The 23,640-nt window shown below is 48.2% G+C and overlaps 1 protein-coding gene across 2 annotated transcripts in view; it reads right to left on the bottom strand.

Annotated features, from left to right (window-relative positions):
• PARN (poly(A)-specific ribonuclease) overlaps positions 1–23,640 on the bottom strand; it is a 1,047,754-nt gene that overhangs the window by 68,712 nt on the left and 955,402 nt on the right. Inside the window, exon 23 of one of the 2 annotated variants that reach the window (XM_069647825.1) lies at positions 675–776. The exons of the other annotated variant lie outside the window; for it this stretch is intronic. Coding sequence (XP_069503926.1) covers positions 675–776 — 102 coding nt within the window. The remainder of the gene's footprint in view (positions 1–674; positions 777–23,640) is intronic. 2 annotated transcript variants of the gene reach the window in all.

The raw sequence follows: 23,640 nt of genomic DNA, 5'->3' as shown, positions 1-23,640 counted from the left end.
CTAGACTTATTCCACATCACAGCTAAACAACGTTCCAGAACCAAAGTGTCTGTAAGCTCTTTTGGCAGAGAAAGTTGCCATTTCGTCAAGGTGTCTCTGGCAGAATCATATTTGCTCAAGTACATAAAGACCATGGACAGCTGCCCCCTCACTGCTTTCAGGTGCATCAATGGACAGGATGCACATTCTTCCTGGTTGTGGCACTGCCACAGGTACGAAATGCAGCACTGACTGAAGCCAGACATTGGTATCACCCATTCCAGAATTAGATTTAGGCAAAATGAGGCCCAAAAATGAATTTCTTCAAGTGGGTCTTTCATGACCTAAGTCTGTGAGAACAGAAAAAAGAAACTGCAGTAAAAGGGTTTGCAGAGTTGAGAAGTGGAAGTGACACTGACTGGCATCGGCATGTAGTTGTGCAGTGACCTCTGCGGGAGAAGAAAGGTTACAGACCACTTTGTGCGTAGAGGTGCATTTCAAGAGAAAAAGAATGTGAGAGGAAGGTAACCATTAGCAAACATGTTCTATAACATTGGTGCCCCCACATACCAACCTAGAAAAGTGTTTAAAGAAGAATAAAGCGTGGGAGACTACACCAATAGTACCATTACCACAATCCAATCAAGTGCAGAAGACTGATTTACAGTTTTGTGCAAGACCACCATGTACTGTACCTAGTTAATGGGCCTTTGTACTGAACAACACTTTCAGCTTGCGGCACACAACTTGGGACATGAGGTACAATGAAGGTTTCATGCTGATTTATTAGCCAAAACCTAAAGAGAAAGTGTACAGGTTAAAATGCATTGGCAATTTGAGGAATGAGATAAGCAGAAACCTCTACAAATATTTGATGTACACAACAAAACGATCTAGAAAGTCAGATGTGTGTGTCAGATTTGTGGTTCACTCTAATTCAGTTCGACATCCATGAAGTGTATTCCTTTCTACAAGAAGTATTTAAATTATGCTAGGAGTGCCTTTTTCTTCCTGATCCTAAACAGATCTACACTTTAAGGCAAGGAAACTGTGTTCTATTCAATAGAAAAAAACACTTATGAGGACCATCTGTTAAACATTTTGCAACCACAAGTGTTTCCTCAGCTTAGAAAATGTAGAACAAATGAGTGGCCTCTAATGTCCTTTCTGATGGATTAGTTCTCCCTATAAACAGATTACTCAATTTAAATATATTCACCCCAGTACCAGCTGTCTGCGAAAAACTTCACCCACCAAGGGATGCACTGTGGTTTCTAACCAGCACCATTGCATGGACAGATGCTGGAAATGAGGTCAACGCCAATGTATTATAGAGTTGCCATTCCCCACGACCTCATTTCCACCTTTTTCCATTGCACTCAGCAGCTGACGGACTGCAATGGAACAAATGACTTGTCTCCAGTAATAATCTTTTTTTTTAAGTATGTTGCTTGCATGGATTCCTCATCTTAGATATATTCTTCCTGTGGCAGCAAATATTGAAAATTATTCACAGCAGGGGGTGCTGTCTGGCTCCGGGGTCGATGGTCCTCAGCACGGTCGTCGGGTCCAGATGCACCATTGGTACAAATGGCGCAACTGGTGCCCTATGACCACAATTATCATCGTTGTACCGCCGTGTTGAGGATCACAAAAAAATACAAGGTGTTTTATACAGTGTTGAAGGAGATGGCAAATGGAGGGAGCTCTCCGACTTATGGGCAGGCTGGGAGGGCGATGAGGAATCTGCAGGAGGAACACCCATCAGAAAGAACATTACTGGAGGCAGGTAATTGGTTCTTCTAATGGATTGTGTCCTCCCACGGATTTGTCATCTTAGAGACTCCCATAGCAGTATCAGGATGTAGGAGACGGGAAGAGTGAGCTCCAAAGCAATCAAATAAGTATTTGTACGACAGCTATCCCAAATAGGGTGTCCTGACCTGACAAAGTATCCAGGCAGTAATGTTTTGCAAACGTGTGTGGAAGCCCATGTTGCAGCCTGACAAATATCCTTTTATTGGGCACTTCTTTTGGAGTGCTGATGTAGCAGATACGCCCCTAATTCAAAGTGCTCTTAAGACTTCAGGGATATGCTCTCCCACTCTAGCATAGCATTAAGAGACATAAAACATGATCCCTCTGGAGATGGTTTTTGTCACTCACCTGCCCATCTTCAGGCCTTTGTAGACCAACAAAAAAGTAGTCTTCTAGTCTGAAGGGGTTAGTTCTCGCGATGTAAAAACTCCATGCCACTCCCGGGTCAAGTCTATGTAGACTTTCCTCCTCAGATTGATGAAGCGGCGGGTAAAAAGCCAGTAAGCAAGTGGTCTGTGACAAGTGAAACTCAGACACCATCTTAGGCAAAAACAAAGCGCATATTCGGATCATCACATTTTCCTTTGAAAAGGTTGTGAAAGGTGGTTTGCCGGACAAGACCTCCAGCTCGCTAACCCTAAGTGCGGATGAAATTGCCATCAGGAAGACAGTCTTCCAGATGAGACGCTTCAAGGGACAGGAATGCATTGACTCAAAGGGTGATGTCATTAGGAACGGTGGCAGTAAATTTAAGTACCACGCCGGGTGTTTCAGTCCTTTTAGGAATTGTATCACACAGGGAATAGTGACCCCCTGTTTGGGCATACACTTAAAGAGGGACAGTGTTGCTAGATAGACCTTGACAGTCACAATCTGTAGTTCTTGCATAGACTCTTGAAGTGTCACATGAAAGGATCGATGCACCTGGCTCAGTAACATCTCCAAAATGTCTTCCAATGGCACCGATAAATCCTTTGTTGCTGGTCTCCTGACCGAGAGCAACATCTCCATTAAGTCTTCTGGAAAGTCGCAATCTCTATACCTCAGTCTTTCAGAAGTCATTTGTGCAGGTTGCACCTATGCACGCTTGGGTGAAAAACCAGGCCTCTCCTCTTGGGACAGTAGCTCTGTTTTCTGGGGAAGACTTGAAGGACAGATGGTCATGTGCTGGGCCCAATGGTATAGGCCCCCACTCTAGACCTGGACACAAACTGCCCAACCGAACAACCTCGCACCCTACGGTGGGTATGCCCCACGCCACTAGCATGGACTCGGACAGCGGTCATGCATCCATGCATGATGGAGTGCGCCTGCAGTCAGGCACTTCCGGTCTATTGCACACATGGCCGTACAGACTGAGGCACCTGGCGTTCCGTGGCGCCTCTGCCACTGGCATGCAGAGACCGCCACCTGAGGGGAATTTGTTATGGCTGGCCTCACATGGACCCTCTCTGATAGCAATCTGTCCCGACCCGTCAACAGCGCCCACCCATGTGCCTGGCCTCTCTTGGGCTGCTTGGTTGAGCCTTCCAGCCACCCGTGTCCTGGAGCGGCAACATGCACGCACGCATCTCCTGGACTAACCCCCTGGTGTTTTTCAACCGCATTGTCTGCGATCACCAAGGGCGTTCAACCAAGGAAGGGCGCATTAAGGTCACACGAGTGGGGAGGAAGCGCTGTGTGGGGAGCAAATACAATATACCCCACTAACACAAAGCTCAAATTTCGGCATACTTAAATCACACAAACCTACACAACCACTTCTCGCACAGTAAACTGCACAAACTTCACCACACTGCAACAATCAACACATAAATCACATCAACAGCACACGAGGACTCATCGACCCGATATTCACACCCAAGCTCAGCTAACAATGACAACCGAGCTGAAGCCGCCAACAGGACACCACCTTTCTCACTTTCCTACGCCCTCTTCACCCCACTAACCCAACCCCCCTCCTTGTTTGCAGAACTGCGGGAGCGCCTGGGGACCAATTCCGTTGGTGACGGTGCGCTATACAAATACCTTTAGCATCATATAAAATGTTCAGAAAGTCCAGGGACAATGTCCTTCTGCCCCAATCCGGGCAATCAAGATCATGGTTACTATGTACCTCTTCAACCTCCTGATCACTTGGAGAATGATGGGAATCAGTGGAAAAGCATACAAAAGTAAGAAATTCCTGCCCACGATGAATGCACCTCCCAGTTTCCCTCTAGGGAGATCACACTTCATGTTGGCACTGTATGTAAATAAATACATCCGAGGGAGAAGATCTCCAGAAGTACTACGTGGCACAGCTCTCTAGTGGGAGGCACAGCGCTCATTTGTGGGAGACCTAGCTCTGCCTGCTCAGGGTGTCTGCCGTTTTGCTCGCCATCCTAGCCAGGTGAATTGCCAACAAGATGATACTATTCAGTAACACCCAGAACCAGAGCTGCATAACCTCTCTGCACAGGGGGAGTGGCGCCACACCAGCTCTCTTGATTTAGTGCATGGCTTCTGGACCGTCCATCATGATCAGGACAGTTTTCTCCCGTATGAATGGCAAGAAGGCCATCAGCGCTAGTCTAAGTGCCCTCTGCTTAAACAGGCTTAGGTGCAGTCTCGTCTCTGCCAAGGTCCACAGTCCACTCACCATCAACTCACCATCAACTCAGTCAGCTGAGCCTTTCAGCAAGGTGTTAATAAGCACTGTCGCCTCTGTCCACGGTTGCCAAAAAGGTTGTCCTGCCATCAAGTTCTCTCTGCGAGTCCACCAAAGAGGTGTTGCGCAACTCTGTTCAATACTTAGTGTCATGATGCCGGAGAACTGTGACCGTTTGGGAGGGTGTTACTTGAGACTTCTTGAATTTGAGGGAGAAGCCCAGTCTGTGGCAGAGGTAACAGATGCGATATAGATGGTCCATCGCTTACTTGGGCATAGAGCCCTGATCAGCCAGTCGTTCAGGTAGGGGAAAAACCTGAATTCCTCCTTTCATAAGAATGGCTGTGACTGCCACCAAAAGCTTGGTGAAGATCCTCGGGCAGAGGTGAGCCTGAAGTGAAATTTAGCATTCATGGACACTGAGAGGTTAAAGAACAGGGTTTATTTAAGTAAGTAACATTAACACTATAAAAGGGAATATGAACACAGTAGCACAGCGTTTCTGGCTCCTTTTCCTTCTCTCTCCAACCGCCGTCTTGTTCTTCCTCTCCCTCCGTCGTTCCACCTTCCCGTTCTGGAATGATGTTGCACAATACTACAGGAAACTCCCTGAATTGGTAAGGGGAGTTGCTGATGACTCACCGCAGGTACTTTGGATGGATTGGCACATTAAAGTAGCCATCCTGCAGGGCGAGTGATAACCAATCCTGGAGCTCCAGGGTCTGGAGGAGCTGTAAACGCGTTACCATCTTGAATTTGTCCTTTCTGAGGTACTTGTTCAAGGGCCTTAGGACCAAGATGGGCCGCATACCTCAATCCATCTTTGCGACCAGAAACTAAAAGGAATACCACCCTTTATTTTTGCTTGCAGACCAAGTCTATGGCACACTTCTCTAGAATAGAAGTAATCTTGATCAGTAGTGGCAGGTCTGGAACAGAGGGGTCCAGATGGGAGGGGGTTGGGGTCAATCTGGCAGACACCATAGAAAAGGAAGGCAGTACCCTTTTAAGACTACCTGCTGAGCCCAGGCAACCGTAGTAATGTTGCACCATTTGGAGAAATGGTGCAACAGCTGTCCCCTACCCAAGCAGAATGTAAAGCTTTCAAACAGGAGTGGATTGAGTTGTTTTTCATCCGCTTTCCCTTACTCTTGAAAATCTTCTCTGGGTCTGACAGTTTGTTGTTTGCCCCTTTGGCTGGTTTAACTATAATAAAGGTAAAGCGTTCTCTTCCAATGGGATGTGGGTCGACGCACAGCTGCTCTCAAAGATTTCAATGCAACCCTAGATGCCTGTAATTTTTCCAAGGCGGTCATAGCTTTGGGGCCCAACAAGTGGGACCCATCAAAAGGCAGGTCAAGTGGGCGTGGTCGGCAGCTGATCAAGATGGCCGCATTCTAACAGAGCTCGACTGATCCCGGGCTGGATGGTGCCCCGATTCCCCCCTGGCTGTGGAGAATTTTGCTAACTTAGGTGCTGTCAACCTACGGCGTAGACCCCGGTAGCTAGGGTCTTGGCTGGAATCGGAGGCAGTGCTGTGTGCAGGGCCGCGGGTCCAGAGAACCACGTGGCAGACTGTCTCTCTAAAGGCTGCTGAGGCGATGCAGCGTCCAGAGTGGCACCATAACCCGGCAGAGGGAGACCCAGCGTGTTGTAAGCCTCGGCTCCCCCTTTGAGCGGTCTCGCTGGCAGGGTTGAAGGAGGTGGCAGTGACAGGCTTGGGGGACACTGATTATTGAGCTCGGTGTGAGCGGCTGAAGGGGCCTGCTTTCCCACCACGAGAGAGCAGACTGGAGCAAGCAGCGGGACTCCGGTCCCTACTGAAACGTGAGGAGGATGATATCTCGTCTCCCCTCCCCCTTCCTGTGGTGCGGACAACCCTCTTTCAGCACTGGGGGTGGCCCCACCTTGGCCCATCTGAGCCCCGCTTTGGACCGCCCATCAACACCCACGAGGAAGAAGTGAGCTGCAGTGCAAGGGCCCGAGGGGAGATCTCCCCTGCGTGACCAGAGGTTTGGTCCCTGCAGTCTTGGCTCTCTCTGGGGGAGGGCGCTTAGTGACACTGTGCTGTGGGACCAGGAATTGGGCTGTGGATGTTTTGACGAGTGCAGGGTTGCAATCAAGCTTTAAGGAGCAGGTTTGAGGGTGGGGGGTGTCTGGGGGCCCTGAACAGCGCCTCCCCTAGCTGTAGTGTGCACCAGCCTTTCTGCACAGGAGTGGTGAGTGGCGTCGCCCATTCCCTGACCTGGACGAGAGCTGGGGCCCCTGAAGAACTGCCTTCTGCAGAGGTAAACTGGGAAGTGCTGCTGGAATCTGTGAGGGATGTTTGCCAGAAGGAGACATAGGGGCTGCGCTGGGACCCATTGAGCGCAGAGGGAGACCCGGTGGTGCCAGTGGTGTGGTGGCTCTTGCTGCGCCCATCTATAGGTCACCCTGTAAGGCCCAAAAGAAGCTGCAATCTGACGTCCATGTTGGCTCCCATGTCAGAGCCTGGTAACACAGGTGAGGCTGGTAAACCAGCAGGTGAGAAGATGGCTACATCAAGGATGGCGGGCGCTGGGGCTCCCCATCACAAAGGCGGACCTCCTATAGTGCATGACCACCTTAGAAGAGAACATCTCTACCTCAGTCAGAAAGGAGATTGCGGCTGCAACAGAGGGGCTCCAAACGTCCATGGATGTGCAGTCCAAGGACCTGAAGCAGATTAACACGAGAGTGGGGGATGCAGAGGAGTCAATAGACTCCTGCAGGAGGTTGTTTTAGACCTGCAGGGGGAGCTGGCCCGGGCTAAACAGGGAACGGAGGAACTAATTTCTACTATTGAAGATCCTGACACTAGACACAGTTGAGAAAACCTCTGAATTCAGGGCCTGGAGGAGGCGACGGAAGGAGTGGATTTGAAAGCCTGGGTTCTCTGCTTCTTCAAGAATACCTTTCCCGGTGTTTCTGCTGATCCACTGAGCTTGATAGGGTCCATCGGGTGGGGCCCATGTGTAAGAACCTGCAGGGCCAGCCTAGATTCATCCGTATGAATTATCATGCCTTTACAGTCAAAGAACAGATTCAGCCCCGGGACAAGGGCCACCCGGATGAATGCGTACTGCTGCTGAAAGGTGTATGTGTAGGCTGGGTCACTAACCCGTTTTTCTTGCTTCCCTGTGGTTTGTGATTTTGAGCGCTGGGGGCATCTGGATCGGGGAGGAGTAGGCGGTATTGTCAGAGTGGGGATGATGGTTCCTGACGGGGCATATGTGCTTTGACACGCCTGGGCATGGTTCATGTTTGTTTCATGGGTTTATTATTGTTTGTTTGGAGAGTTGGGTGAGGCATGGAGGCATTTGATGTCACAGTACTGGGGTAAAGGTGTCTCAACAGCGGGTCACAGGGGAAGCAGGCAGGAGCAGCCAACGGGCGATTTGTTGACCCATACAAATGAGGGTGCTGAACTCCCCCAGAAAATGGAATGTACTGCTGCATGGGCTGAAACGACAGCAAGTAGATCTTGCGTTTCTCCAGGAGATGTACCTGCATAGGGCAGATGTGGCCAGGCTATGCACAAGGATCTCACAGCAGTTTTTCTCCACACATAGTCTTAAGAAGCACCTGGGGAGGGAGTGGGTAACCTTGTGGGGAAGAGGGTCCCGCTTTAAGTTAAGATAAAAATTGATGGGGAGGGGCATTTTCTAGGAGAGAGTAGCTCAGTGGCACTTCCACTGAGCTTTGGAGACGCCCGTTTATGTAGTAAATACTACTTCCAATGTATTATCGTTCAGACTTCAAGTTTTGGCGATGCTTTGTTTGCAGTCAATCAACCAAGGATCGACTTCTATCATTTGTTTGTATCTCAATCACATATACATCTTTATTTTCAAATTTGTCTTTATTGTGATTATTGTGGCAGAAGCCTTTGCCTATGCATTTCGGACTGTGTCCTTCCTCAGGGCGAATTTCAAAAAAACATTAACTAGGGGTTAGCTTCACCCCAGATATAATCAACTTGAGTTTAAACAATGCAATCTGCATTCATCCACTTTTACATTTTTTCTTTTTATCCTTTGTGGTCATGCATGCCAAACCTTTGTATATATTTCTCCTTCTTGTACAATCTTTTCAAATCACACACTGTGTTGACTGCAAACTAGTCTTATCATGCACGCCTGTGTTGTATCGCATAATCGTGCTCCAGGGGCATTTTCTATTCATAGAAGACATGCTGGGGGGTACAGGTCACTTTAGCGTCCATTTATGGGCCGAACACTGGGCAGAATTACTGGCTCTGTGCAGTCCTGGGTGAGCTACTTGCGTTTTCCACAGGCTACATTGTTCTGGGGAGCTACTTTAACTTTTCTATGGACCCCAACCTGGACCAAGAGGGATTACTGGGGAGTGGTACGGTCCACTAATGTCCCTTTAAGGCAGTTTGTGGATTCACAGATAGTAGACGCTTGGCTCCACCTACACCTGAATAACCGAGACTAAACCTTTTCGCATGCCCACCACATATATTCCAGAATAGACTACTTTTGGGTGGGGCAGCGGTGTGTCCACGTAGGGTACATCTGCTGACATACCGGGGAGAAACAAAACTGAGTCAGCGGCGGTCCCGCAATAGACAAACCTGTCTGCCGTCCCTGCATGAGCCGAAAACCAGGAATTGACGGAAGGCGGCTGTCCCGCCTCCAACGAGGAGTGCCATGCCGTCGAGGGTGCTGCAGCCTGTGACCTCCGGCACCTGCTGTTATCGCCCGGGTCCTGGATCTGGCAAAGATAGCTGCCGTAGAAAGAGCGGCCACAATGCCGATGAATTGGCCCCTATTGCACTGCGGCACCCACACAGAACCGTCCTAGGGAAAAGGAACGAAACACCATCAATCAACGGACAGCAATCTGTTGGAGAAATCGTAGCGATCAGAGGCAGAAGCCACGATCCAACCAGCTGCACCTGGTCCAATTACCCTAAGGTACGATACAATGACAGCAAACCCGACACTGGTGGTGGAGTGGTGTATCTACTATGCGCACGCGGAGGCCTGACCCGGTGGAGGCTGCACGATAGATGCCCTGGAATCCATAACTGATAACACTGCCCTGGAATCCATAACTGATAACACCGTTTTCATGCAGAACCCAGAACCAACACACCTGTGTCTCACCAGTGCACTGACATTGGCCGCAGCAGGGTGAAGCTAAGGGACATAAGAGCGCACAGTGACACGTGCGGTGGCAGTGAACTCCATGTCTCCTGATTAAAGGCCCGCAGTGCCCAGTAATGCTATATCGTGGGCTGGGAAACTGCTAATACGGATCCGAGGACAGGGGTCTGCAACTGGGCCTCGACAGCGGCTGAACGCATAGCCTAACAGCACTAACACCAGGCAAGCGAACCACAGACTGCCCCCCCCCAGCGGAGCTACCCTAAACTGCCTTACAGTTGACAGTTTGCAACACCATTGTCAACGTGGACCGGAGCAGAGACGGAGGAGTCGAGTCACACGCAGTGGCGGTGGTGTGGCCTATGTACCAAGGCTGTACCTGCACACCGCGAAATACTAACTGCCCAACACAGGTAGAACAGAGCAGGGGACACGAATAGCAACTGCTTCCCCGGGGAGACTTGGTGCTCACAACGAGACAAAAACCTGAAAGAGTCAACAAGCTTAACAAACTCAGCTGAAATCCCATGGGAGGGGGAATCCCGCAACTAATGCAGTGCAATCCAAAGCTGACATCCTGATCGCCACAGACACATACGTCGCATTCCTATCTTAGGGCTGAACAGGTGCTACAAATGACATCTCCACTTGCCATGGGAAAAGACAAACAAAAGAAGCACTCTAAGCAAAGCAAGATTTACCAGTTAACAGCCTGTGCTGAGCCGGGAGGAACCTGTCCCAGAGGACAGCACGACCAGTATGGAAAATGCCCCATCTTTGAAAGATGTCATGGCAGCCATAGGGGATTCACGCGCCTCTATGGAGCAGAAAATAGACGGAATAAGCATGGACGTTTTGCTCCTCCGTCGCGATCTACAGAAGCCGACATCCCGCACTGGTGAGGCGGAGCAACGCATCTCAGGTGCAGAGGACAGAGTACAGGAGTTACGACATCAACTGGAGGGTTGGAAATCGAAGCTGAAAACGATAGAGGAGAGAGTGGACGAGGGGGAAGGGCGCGCAAGACGCAACAACGTTAGGATCCTAGGCTTACCAGAAAACGCTGAAGGTCCAAGTATGGAACTCTTCCTGGAGCAATGGATCACAGACATATTTGAACCGGACTCCTTCTCGAAATTCTTTTCTATAGAAAGAGCTCACCGAATGCCGACGGGCAAACCAATACTTGGGGCTCCACCACGCACCGTAATTGTGAAACTCCTCAATTACAGAGACCGGGACGCGCTGTTAGAGGGCACGTGCCAAGGGCACACTAACCTACAATGGATCGAAGATTGTTTTCTTCCCTGACTATACACAAGAAGTAAAGAAGGTCAGACAATGGGTCGACCAGCTCAAGAGGCAGCTGCAAGGGCTAAACATGAAATACAGCCTTCTATTCCTGGCCCAGCTCAAGATCTACTATAAAGGCACAACAGTCCACTTCACCGATCCGAAAGAGGCATGGAAATGGGCTGAACTTCATATTGAGGGGGACTGTAAAGCTGCATGAAACAGCGCGCCCGTCCAGACCGGAGCCCACTGCCGCCACAGCCGCTGGCCGCAGACCCGCCCAGGGGAAGCAGGGGACTGAACGCCAGACCCAGTTGTGTGTTGCGCCCTGGCCCCCCCACCCCCTTACACCATCTCACACTCGGATGTGGAAGTATATATTTGTTACCATACCCACAGTACTGGCTACCAATAGGGAGCAACAGGGCAGTCAAAGGGAAGGCCGCCCCCTGTAGAGTTTTTTGCTTGAGGACCCACTTCTTTGGGTGAACTGCCTCTGTTGAAGTGACCCGAGGCAAATGTTTTGAGGGGCTTGCGCTCATATTGGGGGTTTTTGGTGGTTGAATCATAGCCGGGGGCAGGTAGAGAGTTTGCCTTCCGACTAATGTTCAGGCAACAGATGCTTCGAGTTGGAACAGAGTAAGGGGAAGGAAGGGAGGAGGAGGACTGTTTATGTTTTAAGTTTTGGAATGCTTGTTGCAAGTTGGGAAAGTTGGCGAGGCCTACTGAGACAGACATGGTCATGTGTAAAATATTATAAAAACTCCTTTGACATAACTCTGCAGCGTAAGAAAACCGAAATGTACTGCACCTACCCAGCTGGCTGTCAAGGTCCTTCGTGCTAGGAAAAGGGACGAGACAGGGCTTCTGTTTGCATTGGCGATAGAGCCCTTAGCTGTGCTATTGAGAGATGCGCACACATGGAGTGGTTTCCTGGGTCCAGCGGGGTGGGAAGACAGGGTCTCCTTGTATGCGGACAACCTGCTGATATATTTATAAAACCCAGAAGTGGCATGCCCAGTGGTGAAACGGCTGCTGGAACAATATGGGGCCCTTAGCGGTTTAAGGGTAAACTGGACCAAATCAATACTGTTCCTGATTAACGGATTGAGGGAAGAGACCCCAGAGCACTGTCCCTATAGAATCGAAAGAGATCACTTTCGCTACCTAGGCATACAAATCAAGAGAGATCTCAATGAATATACACTAGACAACCTACAACCTCTTGAGGAAAGATTCGCAAGAGACGCAGAGCACTGATGTCTCTGCCACTGACCCTGTTGGGACGGGCAGTTCTGTTCAAGATGTTGGCGCTACCCCGCTTCATGTACGTTTTGCAAAATGCTCCACTTCATATTCCAACGAAGGAGGTACAGAAAAAAGATTGTACACTTAGGAAACTGCTATGGAGCGGTGGGCACCCAACAATAGCACTTCGAACGCTTCAGAGATCTATATGGGAAGGAGGAATTGGCCTACCACGCTTACAGGCGTACTACTGGGCAAGTCAGATGTCGGTAGTCAACGACTTACTGCATGCAGACACATCGCTACCTCACGTACGGGCATCGTCTGCCATGAGGTTGTACCAAATAACGCCCACGCCATTACCTCGGAAAATGTTGGCACAAACACCCAGAGTCTGGACAGAGATTCACGCTTTCATAGGCTGGGATAAGAAAGTTAAGCCACTGCAACCACTGTGGTAAAATGGGAACCTCTCTGGAGGTAGATAAGCTACCTAAGTGGCCGAATTGGGTAACAAGCAGAATAGGAAGGGTGGGAGATGTAGTAGTAGGTGGGAGTATCATATCCTTTGAGGAGTTAACAACATTTAATCTCCCAATGACAGATATCATTACACACAGCTTCGACATGCCCTACAGAAACACCTACCTGCCTCATCCAATATGCCAGAATGCACCCCCATGAAAAGAAACGGTTATGGAACGCATTAATGCTAAGGTAACTATGGTTATGTATAGCGCTACTACCTCCTTTGCTACCCCAGAGCTGTTGAGTCTAAAAGTCAAATGGGAAAGGGAGGTAGGGGATATCATGCCAGAAAAAATCCTAATGTACCCACGAGAAACAGCCATCTCGGCCAGGTTACGTTTCGTGCAATTGAAGATAATGCACAGGGTTTACTACCCGAGAGTGGCCCTCTACCGCTGGGGTAAGGTTGAGGAACCCAATTCTTTGCGATGCCAAAATGGGGAGGGAACATTTTTTCACATATGATGGGACTGCCCGCATATACAACACTTTTGGCAGCAATGCTGCGACACACTGACAAAGGTGCTGGGTCAGATGATCCCTCAAGATCCCAAAGTGATGCTGCTAGCACTGGCGTAACAGGGGCCCCTGCCACCCCTGCTGTGCGGGGGGTGCAACCACATGGCCTGGGAGGGGGCCCACATGGAGTTTAAAAAAAAAAGTTTTCAATTTTTTTTTTAATGTTTTTTTTTAATTCATTATGCATTTATCTAGAAATTATTTCCGTTATGGTTCAGTCCGTAACAGAAATAATTTCTTTATGAAGTCAGAGTGACTTCAAAAAGAAACCATTTACTTGTGAAGTTTTATGGCTCCCCTCAACCCCATGACGTGTGCATGTGTGAGTTTATGGTGAAAGGGTGTACACAAATGTATGGGTGGCTGGGTATGCACGTGTACATTGAAAGGATGCACACTTAAATGTAAGGGTGGCTGCCTGGGTGTGTGTGTGTGTGTATGGTGAAAGGGTGCACACTTAAATGTATGGATGGCTGAGTGTGCGTGTGTATATATGGTGAATGGTGTGTGCTTGTGTTCAGGGGTGCAACAAAACGTACATTTCAGGTGAGCTAACCCTTCAAATGTTGGGAACGGCGCCAACTTCACGTGTGGGGGGATGAGCAAACTTATTTGTGTGGGGTCATCTAACTTCTTTATGCATTTTAATGAGACTATTCTAGTGCAGCTTCAAAGTTACAAGCAGTTAACTTTCTCCATTAAGTTTGAAAGCACCCACTTATGGACTGCTGTGAGAATGACTCGTCTCCTGTTCGCTCTCTTCACTTCCAATCACTCCCCTGGCATGCAAGAACTAAACCCACATCACATTTTGAATTACCTAAAAAATGTGGCATTTGAATGCAGATACTAACAGCGAAATGCTGTACATTAGTAATTGCTGGGCCGGGCCCTTGTTAACAGCGAAACCCAGGTGCCGTTTAACATCTGTGTCCTTTTCTGTCCGGCAACTGCTCTGTAGGTCAGCCAGGTCAAGTCAACATAGCCCACAATTGAAGGGGCGGAGTGCTGAAGCCCAGTCAGCTCAATGGTGTTGCACCACTACTTGTGTTAAATGCCTTGATTACTTATTGGTAATCTTCATTACTCCTAGCCCTATTCTTCTTCATCCCAGTACTTGTGTATGAGGCAGTACTTGTGTATGAGGCACTATGCCCTATGCACTATGCCTCATACACAAGTACTGGGTCGAGGCAGTGGTACATGACGGCAATGCCTGATTTAGCTACCTGTAATCATTACTCCTAGTCCCACTCTCTCATCCCAGTTCTTACCCATGAGTAAAGGAGCCTCATAGGTAAGTACTGGGACAAGGAAGAGGGACGTGGAGGTAATTCTGGGCCAATGAGCTGAATTGGGAGGTTTGGGGTAGAGGATGGGAGGAAGGGGGGGTTGTATTGTGCAATAAATCATAATGGTCTTCCACGTCCATGCTGAGCAGGCAAGATATGTGATAATAATGGCTAGAGAGGCATTTTGGTGCAGCCAGTCTAGTCATTCCTCAGTTTGGTATGACTTTTTTTAACTGGGCATTTCTGATAAAGCAGTCCTGCTAAGTGTAATTACCTGGCTAGACAGGCATTTGGGTTCTGCCAGTCTGGCCGTTTCTTACTGGGGCATTGTTTATTTTTCTGGGCATCTGTGATTGATAAATCATATATAACGCGCCTGTACACAAGTGTTTTAGCGAAGGAAAACAGAGGGAGGACGAGACAAATGATCTTACTAAGCCTTGTGTCATTCAGATTGTGCAAGTGCAAGAACGAAACGAGAAGTGCAAGAGGAAAGGGAGGGGAGAGTTCAAGGGAGAGGGGAGAGGAAAACAGGGCAGCAATGTTCTGAGTAAGTGCAGCCAGGGCAGCGCGGCTCTGGGTAGTACCCCCCACCCCCGCCTCACTCTCTGCCTGGAGAACCATCTAACCCTTAGGGCTCGAGAAGGAATGTATTTCGGAAGAGAGCATTGGATGTAGTGCGGATCCCAGCCCCAGAAACCTTGTGCACAATGAAAAGGGTCTTGAACTTGATCATTGTAGCCAGTGGAGAGATGTTATGGCTGGAGAGAAACGGTCCCTGGGCTTGAGGCCAAGGACAACAAGTCTTGCAGTCCTGATCTGGATTAGTTGCAGAGGCCAGAGAGTAGAGGAAGGCAGATTGAGAAAGTGGCTGTTGCAGTAGTCCAGCCTAGAGAACCAGGGCTCTGGCGACAGTGAGCTTCTGGGGGAAAGTGAGAAAGGGAAGAGTACCTTTGAGGAGGTGCAGCTGGTAGTGGGACTTCTTGGCGACGTCCGAGATGTGATGAGAGAAAGAGTGGAGTTGAAGATGACGCCAGGAATGAGCGAGAGGAGAGTAGGCTGAGGGGAGCCTGAAGGAAAGCGGAGTGTCATCTACATAACACTGAAAGTTAGAGGAGACGGTAGAGATCAGGTGGGCCAAATGGGCCAAGTAGAGGTTGAAAAACCATGGTGAGAGGATAGAGCCCTGTGGAACGCCACAGGTAGAGTGAGGTGGTGGAGTGAAAGGGACCAAGTGGGACCTGGGAGGGGCGGTCCAAGAGGAAGGTGGTCAGCCACTCCAGGGCCTGATCCATGATGCCCAGGTTCTCACGGAGTCGATTGATCAGGATGGTGTGGTTGACCGTGTCAAAAGCAGAGGAAAGTTCAAGGAGGATGAGGACCGAAGGAATGCTGGAATCAAGGTTAGAGGTCAGATCTTCACAGGTGTTTAGTTTCTGTGCCTCTGGCAGCCCTTAAGCTAGACTGATGGTCATGGAGACAACCAACAGATTCAGTGTGGAGAGTAAACTGGGAGATGGCCAGCTTTTCCAAGAGTTTGGGAGAGGGGAAAGTTCCAGTGGCAAAAGAATGATTACCAAAATCGCCCAAGGCTGGAGCAAGGGTTTCAATATGGTCCTTGATGGTTCGGGCAAGCACCTGTTTCAACGACACTTCCATAGATGGGACTTGTCAAGAAACCTTGTCAGGTGTCAGAGAGAAAGAGGAGAAAGGAGGAGGAGAGGGGGAGATGGTCAAAGGGGGGCCGAGAGAGAAAGGGGGAGACGAAGAGGAGATAGTGGACAGGATGTTCTGAGTTTTAATGGATAAGCGAGAGGCCATAGCCGTACAGAGGGCCTGTTGAGGGAACAGGAGAGGTAGAGACTGCAAAAGGATTGGCCAGTTCCTTGCAGATTTTTAAGAGTTTGGCTGTGTTGTTAGAGGCCGCAGAGACGCAGGCTTGAATGTGTGCTCTCTTCTTGATGAGTCTTATTGCTTCGACTGGCATTTTGGTGCAACCAGCCAAGGTATGTCTAAATGTGCACCGGCATGCTTTACTGTAATGTTATTACGTGTCTACACTGGTCTACATTGTGCATCCAGTTGTACATGTTTTCATTGTGGCATGGCATTTTTAATAGCAAAGCGTTCATGTGCACTGTTGGTGATTTGCATGTATTCGATTGGCGTTACCCTACAAAACAATAGCAAGCACTGGCTTATTAGCCAATTTTTCTCAGAAAGTGTGCTGTATATTGCATTAAAACACATATTTATACCTTTCTCCTTGTGCAGTGTGTGGCATACGCTTTCAGCAGAAGGTTTGTGCGTATTGCGCAAGCGTGGGAATCTAGGCCGGACCAGTGTGTGGCGCGACCCATGATTTATTGCCGAGTTGAGGGAGGGGGTGGGGGGGCCCCCCTCAGCATGGCTCGCCGCCAGATCTTGTGTTACGCCACTGGCTGCTAGGTGTGGAAGGTGAGGGGGAAATGTCTATGTGAACAGCTACTTTTTCCAACCACTACGGCAATGATTAAGAGGAATATTGCATAACTATGGGGTTCCGCAGTGTCCCCGCAAGTTGAACAGTGGATCACGGATGTACAGATATGCAGTATACAGATATGCAGTATACAGAGCACGAGGATACCCGGAAAAGGCAGGGAAAATCTGGCAGAGATGGGAGGACGCTATATGAGTTTCATGACTTGACTATTGTGTATGTTGTAGGTTGGTAAAGTCACTGCAGAGAATATTATGTTATATGTATTGTGTATGATCTATGCAAAACTAATAGCTTCTGTCTGTTGATAAGGCTTCGACTCCTAGGGGGTCTGTTGTAGGTTCAAACAAAACCAATAAATTGTGTTAAAAGAAGAATAAAAAAAGGGTATCAAAGTCCAGCAACATTCCGGGATCAAAATGAAGATGTTTATGTTACAGAGATCAAGCTATAGAGTTATTTAACACGTGTACAGATGCAAAGAAACGCAAGTAGACAAAGTATTCTTAAGGCTAGGAATGTAGTGAATAGATTGCGGCATGCACTACGCATTTTAGCAGAGCTGGACCAGGAAAAACAAGGCTTTCCCAGTGTGTAGCAGTTGAAAAAACATTTTAATTACAGCGGTGAACCAAAGAAGGGCGAGGCTGGACCAACCTCAAGAAGTCAAGGCCACTCTGGGCTGGAATGATCAGACAGTTCCAACCGTGTGAAACAACAAACTCCTGTTCAGAGGACGGGCACGAAAAACAATGAAGATTTCAGAGATTCATTAAATAATAGTATTTTAAATGCGCCAAAGCTCTAAAAACATAGTCTTCAGTCCTGTGGATGGATGAGAACAGATACTAGGGAAGTTCTATGCCAACGCAAGGAGACAGGGTATGCTATACTCCCTCGCATTTTCAGGCATGAAGAACAAACTCAAGGGCAATCTTCAAAGGGCTAATTGACTGGCAGACAGAGTGTTGATGGATAGTGGGCACATTGGTGAGAAGCTATGGTCAAGACCAATCCACCAGCACCTGGGATGCCAGTCTGCATGCTGCTGGCGTATGTGGAAAAGTACTGACAGATGTAAGGGTGCTAACCAATTATAGAGGGCCACATAGTCAATAGCCCTATAGTTTGTGTAACCAATGGGACGTTGTGTATTTAATGATGTTCGTAGAGACCTGTAGGAGGGAAGAGCTTAGTTGCCCCACCGGATGTTAGAGACCCCATCACACTCTTAGACAAGTAAGGAACGTATACCTAGATGTTCCCCTAATCCTATCACTTTCCCCAATAAGTTTTATAAGTTTGCCACGTAGTATGATGTCGGCAATGAAGAGTTTTTGCTATATAACATGCTTTTTAATTAAACTTGCTGAGAGCGAGAACATCAAAAGAGTTGTCGATGTTCGTTGTAACTCCCTGTTTTAGACAATTGAAAATAAAACTGCTCTGATTAGCCAACTTCCTGAGTTAGTCTGATCATTGATGTTTGAGTAACTTCTGCATCCCCATCCGTCTCAAAGTATTGCTACCTCGTCTTAAAGGGCTGGGCCGATAACCCCAGTCCACGTGGTAGCAGCGATTTATTTTATTTTAATTTTTTATTTTAACTTGCACAGGTACATCATCATTTCTTCAACATAACAGTAATCATTTGCTATCGTTCAGCTTTACACACAGTTGGGTTCACTACACATACAAACTATATGTCTGAGTTGTCGTCCTCTGCGCTTTTATCTGAGAGGTATTGTCTGCATCTGCCCCATATATCTCTGGGGCGGTTAAGGGTGGGTAATAGACCCACATATATTACTTCACAGTAATTTGCCCAGATCATGTCTTTTTTCCAGTCGCTCTTCGTGGGTGGTTGTTTGCTTTTCCACCGCATCAGTATAACTCACTTTGCTAGCAATACACTTAGATTGTGCAACTTGCGCCATGTGGGGTTAATTTTACTCACTATTCCCAATAGGCACATTGCTGGGTTCTATTGTATGGGATGATCCGACATGTCGTCCAATGTGGTGCACACATCCTCCCAGTACTCGGACAATCGTGTGCATGACGACAGCATGTGATACATGCCTGCATCATTACTTTCACATCTAGGGCATTTCCCCTCCGCCATATTGTATATAGTCTTGAGTCTAGCTGGTGTGTAATGGGTTCTATGAAGTAACTTAAAATGTATTAAACGATATCGTGAGTTTCATTAAATACTTCTCGTCAATTCACACAGTTGCGACCATTGCCTGTCCGTAAAGTTGTGGTCCAGATCTTGTTCCCATTTCACCTAGGCCTCTTGAGTGGGCTGGTCTCCGGCATTTGATATAATTTAATACAGTGTGGAGACGTACGTCTTGTTCATGCCTGCCGTGAATATGTAGCCTAGGCTCAAATGTACTGGTGGTTCAGTCGGAAAGATTTCCCAAACATTTGCATTGGCGGATCGCAGTCGTAAATATTGCATTTTTTGAAAGGGAGTGTCCCCCACGGCCAGTTTCACCACCTCCCAGCTAATGAACCGTTTGTCCATGAATAAGTCCCTGAACCTATTAATTCCTCTCCCCCCCCACATCCTCCCCCAGTGTGCAGCCAGTGTTTTTTCTTGTGTAGGGGGTATATAGGAGGAGTCCCACAGTGTCATGTTTGGATTGTACAGGACCTGATGTCTGGATGGTATACACGCATTTCGCGGACCTATTTTTCAACGTGGGACTTTTCATCGTCAGAATTTTCAACGCCAAAATCCCAGTTTTTTCAATTTTTTATTTTGGGGGGTGTTTTGTAGGGGCTGGGGTATGATTATAATAGTAAGGGTGGGCCTGGGGGGGGGGGGGGAACCCCCCCCCAGAATAAAATAAAAATTAAAAAAACAGGGTTTTTGGCGATGAAAATTCTGATGATGAAAAGTCCCACGTTGAAAAATAGGTCGGCGAAATAATGTAGAACCGTCTGGATTTCACCGCCAGCCTGGTCCATGCAGCACATGTCACTAGCACCGGTTGATGGTAATATGTCTAAGTTTCGCTTCAGCGACCTTGTGTAGGAGTTTCTTTGGGCCTGGTGCGTGTGTTTCAATCGTTTTGTATGCTCTCTCTTCTGGGGAGTCCTTCACCCATTGAGTTGCGTAGTGTGCCTGTGCTGTCAGATAGTATAGCTCTATATCAGGAGCGGGAAGCCCGCCCTGTTGGTAAGGATGAGAGCTTTTGCCAGCTCACCCTAGGTTGGCCGTTCTACACAAAGGTAGTGCATGCTCCTTGGATTTTTTTAAAGAATGATCTCCCCGGCCACACAGGGACAGTGCTGAACAAGTAAAAAAGCTTGGGTAGGATTATTATTTTAACCAGTGCGAGCCTGCCCATCAACGTGATCGGTGAGCACCACCAACGTTCAAGCTTGGCACAGAGCGCGTCTGCGAGTGTGGCGTAGTTTAGGACACAAACTAGTTGTGTTGTACACGCTACTTCCACTCCTAAGTATTTTATATGATTGAGGGCCCATACAATACCTTGTAGTTCTATAGGTTTTGGGGTAGTCTTTGTGAGGGGAAACATTTTGGACTTAGTCAAGTTCAATTTCAGCCCAGAATATTCCCCAAATTTCTTCACTGTGTTCAGCACCCTCCCTAGGTTGGTTTCTGGATTTCTCAAATACAGCATTATACCGCCTGCATATAAAGTAATGAGTTCCAGTTTACCTGCTAGGTGGAGCCCAACCCTGCTGTATATGGTCCTTAAATCTACAAGCGGTTCTATGACCAGTGCAAATAAAAAGGGGCAATAATGGGCATCCCTGGCGGGTGCCTCTGGCAAGATCCAGAATCGCAGACAACGACCCATTTATACATATTCTGGCATATGGTCGTGTGTAAAGTATCTTGATTCAATTTATAAAGTTAGGCCCAATCCCGTAGTTGTATAGAACCCTAAACAGGAACGGCCAGTAGATGGTATAAAAGGCCTTTTGCATGTCAAGCGCTAATGCCACTCCATGCATATTTGTAGGGACTGATACAAGTATGTTAAAACAGCAGCGGATATTTGTAGCCGTGGACCTTCCTTGAACGAAACCAGCCTGGTCAGCATGAACCATGTGTGGCATCCAGGGCGTCAGGCGTGTGGCGAGAATTTTTGCAAAAATCTTCTCATCTGTGTTTATTAATGAGCGGCCTGTATGAGCTGCACTCCTCAGGTCTCTTCCCAGGTTTAAGTAATAGCGTTAGAATTGGCTCTCGAGTTGTTTCGGGGAGCTCACCCGTTTCTAGAGCCTCGGCCCAAACAGAATGGAGCCTGGGTACCAAGATCTCTGCAAATTCTTTATAGAATTCGGCATCAAGTCTGGCGGAGGCCGTTGCCTTCCAGTTAGGCAAAGCTTTAATGGCCTCTGCTATCTCGGCTTGGGTCAGGGGAGACTCCAATGCATTCTTCGTTTCATTGGATAGGAGTGTGGTGTGTATACTCACTAAGTATGTATCTATTTCCTCCTCCGCAGCTGTGCTCTGGGGGGGGATTACAGTTTAGAGAAAAAGTCATAAAAGACTATCTGCCTATGGTCAGTGACCACCGCTCAGTCTGTTCGTGTTATACACGGACAGACGGTGGTCCCTCGCTCCCCCTCAGCATCCTTGCTAGGAGCCTGCCAGGACGTTCCTACTCTCCATATAGTTTTGCAGCGGCAGGTCTGTCAAAATAACATATCTCATGGTCTGCCACCTCTCGAAATCCCTCCAGTTGGGTCTTAATGTCTAGCTGAGCTTGCGCTGAGGGTGTGAGGATATATTGTTCCTGCAGTTTGGCTATTTCTCTTTCTCGTCTTCCCAGCTCCCTTCAGATATCTCTGAGTACCCAAGCTCAGTTGACATAGCCATGCCTCTAATATATCATTTGACAGCCTGCCAGAGTATCACATGGCTTTCCACCGAGCAGTCATTGTTCTCAAAGTATTCACCGATATGTTGGGTCATATTGGCCTTGTATACATGGTCTGAGAGTGCAGCTGGTTTGAACTGCCACTAGGGTCTATGTGATGAGACCTCAGGTATGTGCATGGTTATGAGAATTGGAGAGCGGTCTGACAGTGTTCTAGTCTGTATTGTTGTCTCTGTGACCCCAACCAACGGCTCTACATGACAGCAGCCACATGTCTATCCTGGAGTGTGTCATGTACGGATGAGTAAAAGGTATATGCCCGTTGTGTTCGTGTAGTGATCTCCATACATTGCGGAAGTCCAGGTCTGCCATATGCGTGTGTATCATTCTGGCTGCGTTGGTTAATGTTCTGCGAGTATTAGACGTACAATCCAGTTGAGTGTTCAATATTTTGTTGAGCTCGGAGTAATACTCTTGTTTATCTACATATGGGCCATAAAGATTTATGAGTAAGACCTCCACACTGGCTAGCTTCCCATGAACTATCACATTTCATCCCTCTGGGTTGCACTCTGTGGCGCGGTGTATAAATGGTATAGATTTGTGTATTAATGTTAGCACCCCTCATGCTCAACTCGAGTAAGATGTGTAAAAACGTTGGTTTCCCCATCCTGGTGCTATTCTGTCCGCTTGATGTCCCAAAAGATGTGTCTCTTGAAGATATACACTTTGGGCTCCCAGCCTATTGATGTATGACATTTTCCTCCTCTTTACAGGCATCCCTAACCCCTTCACATTGCAGCTTAACAGTTGTATCCCATTTGGAGTCTTCTCAGCCATAGTCTGTATTCATTCTGATCAAATCAGTTTTATTCAATTGTCCCACTTTTTCTGTGTGTGCGTTCATTGTGCATCTGTGCATTTTTATCTTTAACACCCTTACCAACATTCCCTCCTCCCTCCCCCACCCTCATAGTTCCCTGAACTTCAACTATGTGATACCCCAAACCCTTCCCACCTCCCCTCCCTGTAGATAATCTAACTAGGTAATGCACCCGCATTGGTGGGCCGCTTCCGTGGCAGCAGAGGCCTGAGTTCATGCCGTGTCTGCCCTTAGATCTTTGATCATGTTGCGTTACTTGGACTCATAATAAAAAATGGAGGCCTTTTGTGGTTCTATTGTATGGTGATCTACGGTAGACACGAAGGTGGCCTTAGAACCATCGTTACTCGGTCCGATGTCTGTATCATGGTTTTAGCCTTCCTGATCATTTGTTAATGATGTGCTAGCGCTGTTTTCCTTGGAGCCGGGTGGTTGTTTGGGAAGTGCTGGTATGTTTGCCTCAACAAACGTGACTGCTTCTTCTGGAAAGGTGAAAAAATACGTTTTGTTGTGATGGAGGTGTAATATGGCCGGATACAGCATTGCGTATGGTACTCTCCACTCCCGGAGCATTTTCTTAACGCCAGTGAAGGAGCGCCTTTCTTGCTGAACTGCCATCGTGTAGTCGGGAAAGATTCGGAGGACGTTGGAGCCCAGCTTTAGTTCCGGTTTGTCTCTTGCCGCCCGTAGCACCAGGTTCCTGTCCCTATAGTTCATCAGCCTCGCTATGATCGGTCGGGGCAAGGCGCCAGGTTTGGGACGTGGTGCCAGGGATCTGTGCGCTCTTTCAACAATGAACATGGGTGACCAGCCGGGATCCCCAACAGTTCTTTAAGTAGCCCCTCCGCTGTATGTGGCACTTAAGCGCGTCCTCGGGGACCCCCCACTATGCGCAAATTGTTGCGGCGAGACCTCGCCTCCAAATCC

This window comes from Ambystoma mexicanum, chromosome 2q, assembly GCF_040938575.1.
Source record: "Ambystoma mexicanum isolate Mex_15411 chromosome 2q, UKY_AmexF1_1, whole genome shotgun sequence".
In the NCBI taxonomy this organism is placed as follows: Eukaryota; Metazoa; Chordata; class Amphibia; order Caudata; family Ambystomatidae; genus Ambystoma; species Ambystoma mexicanum.
Note: the sequence above shows the minus strand (reverse complement) of the source record. Positions and strands in the feature narration are given on the sequence as shown.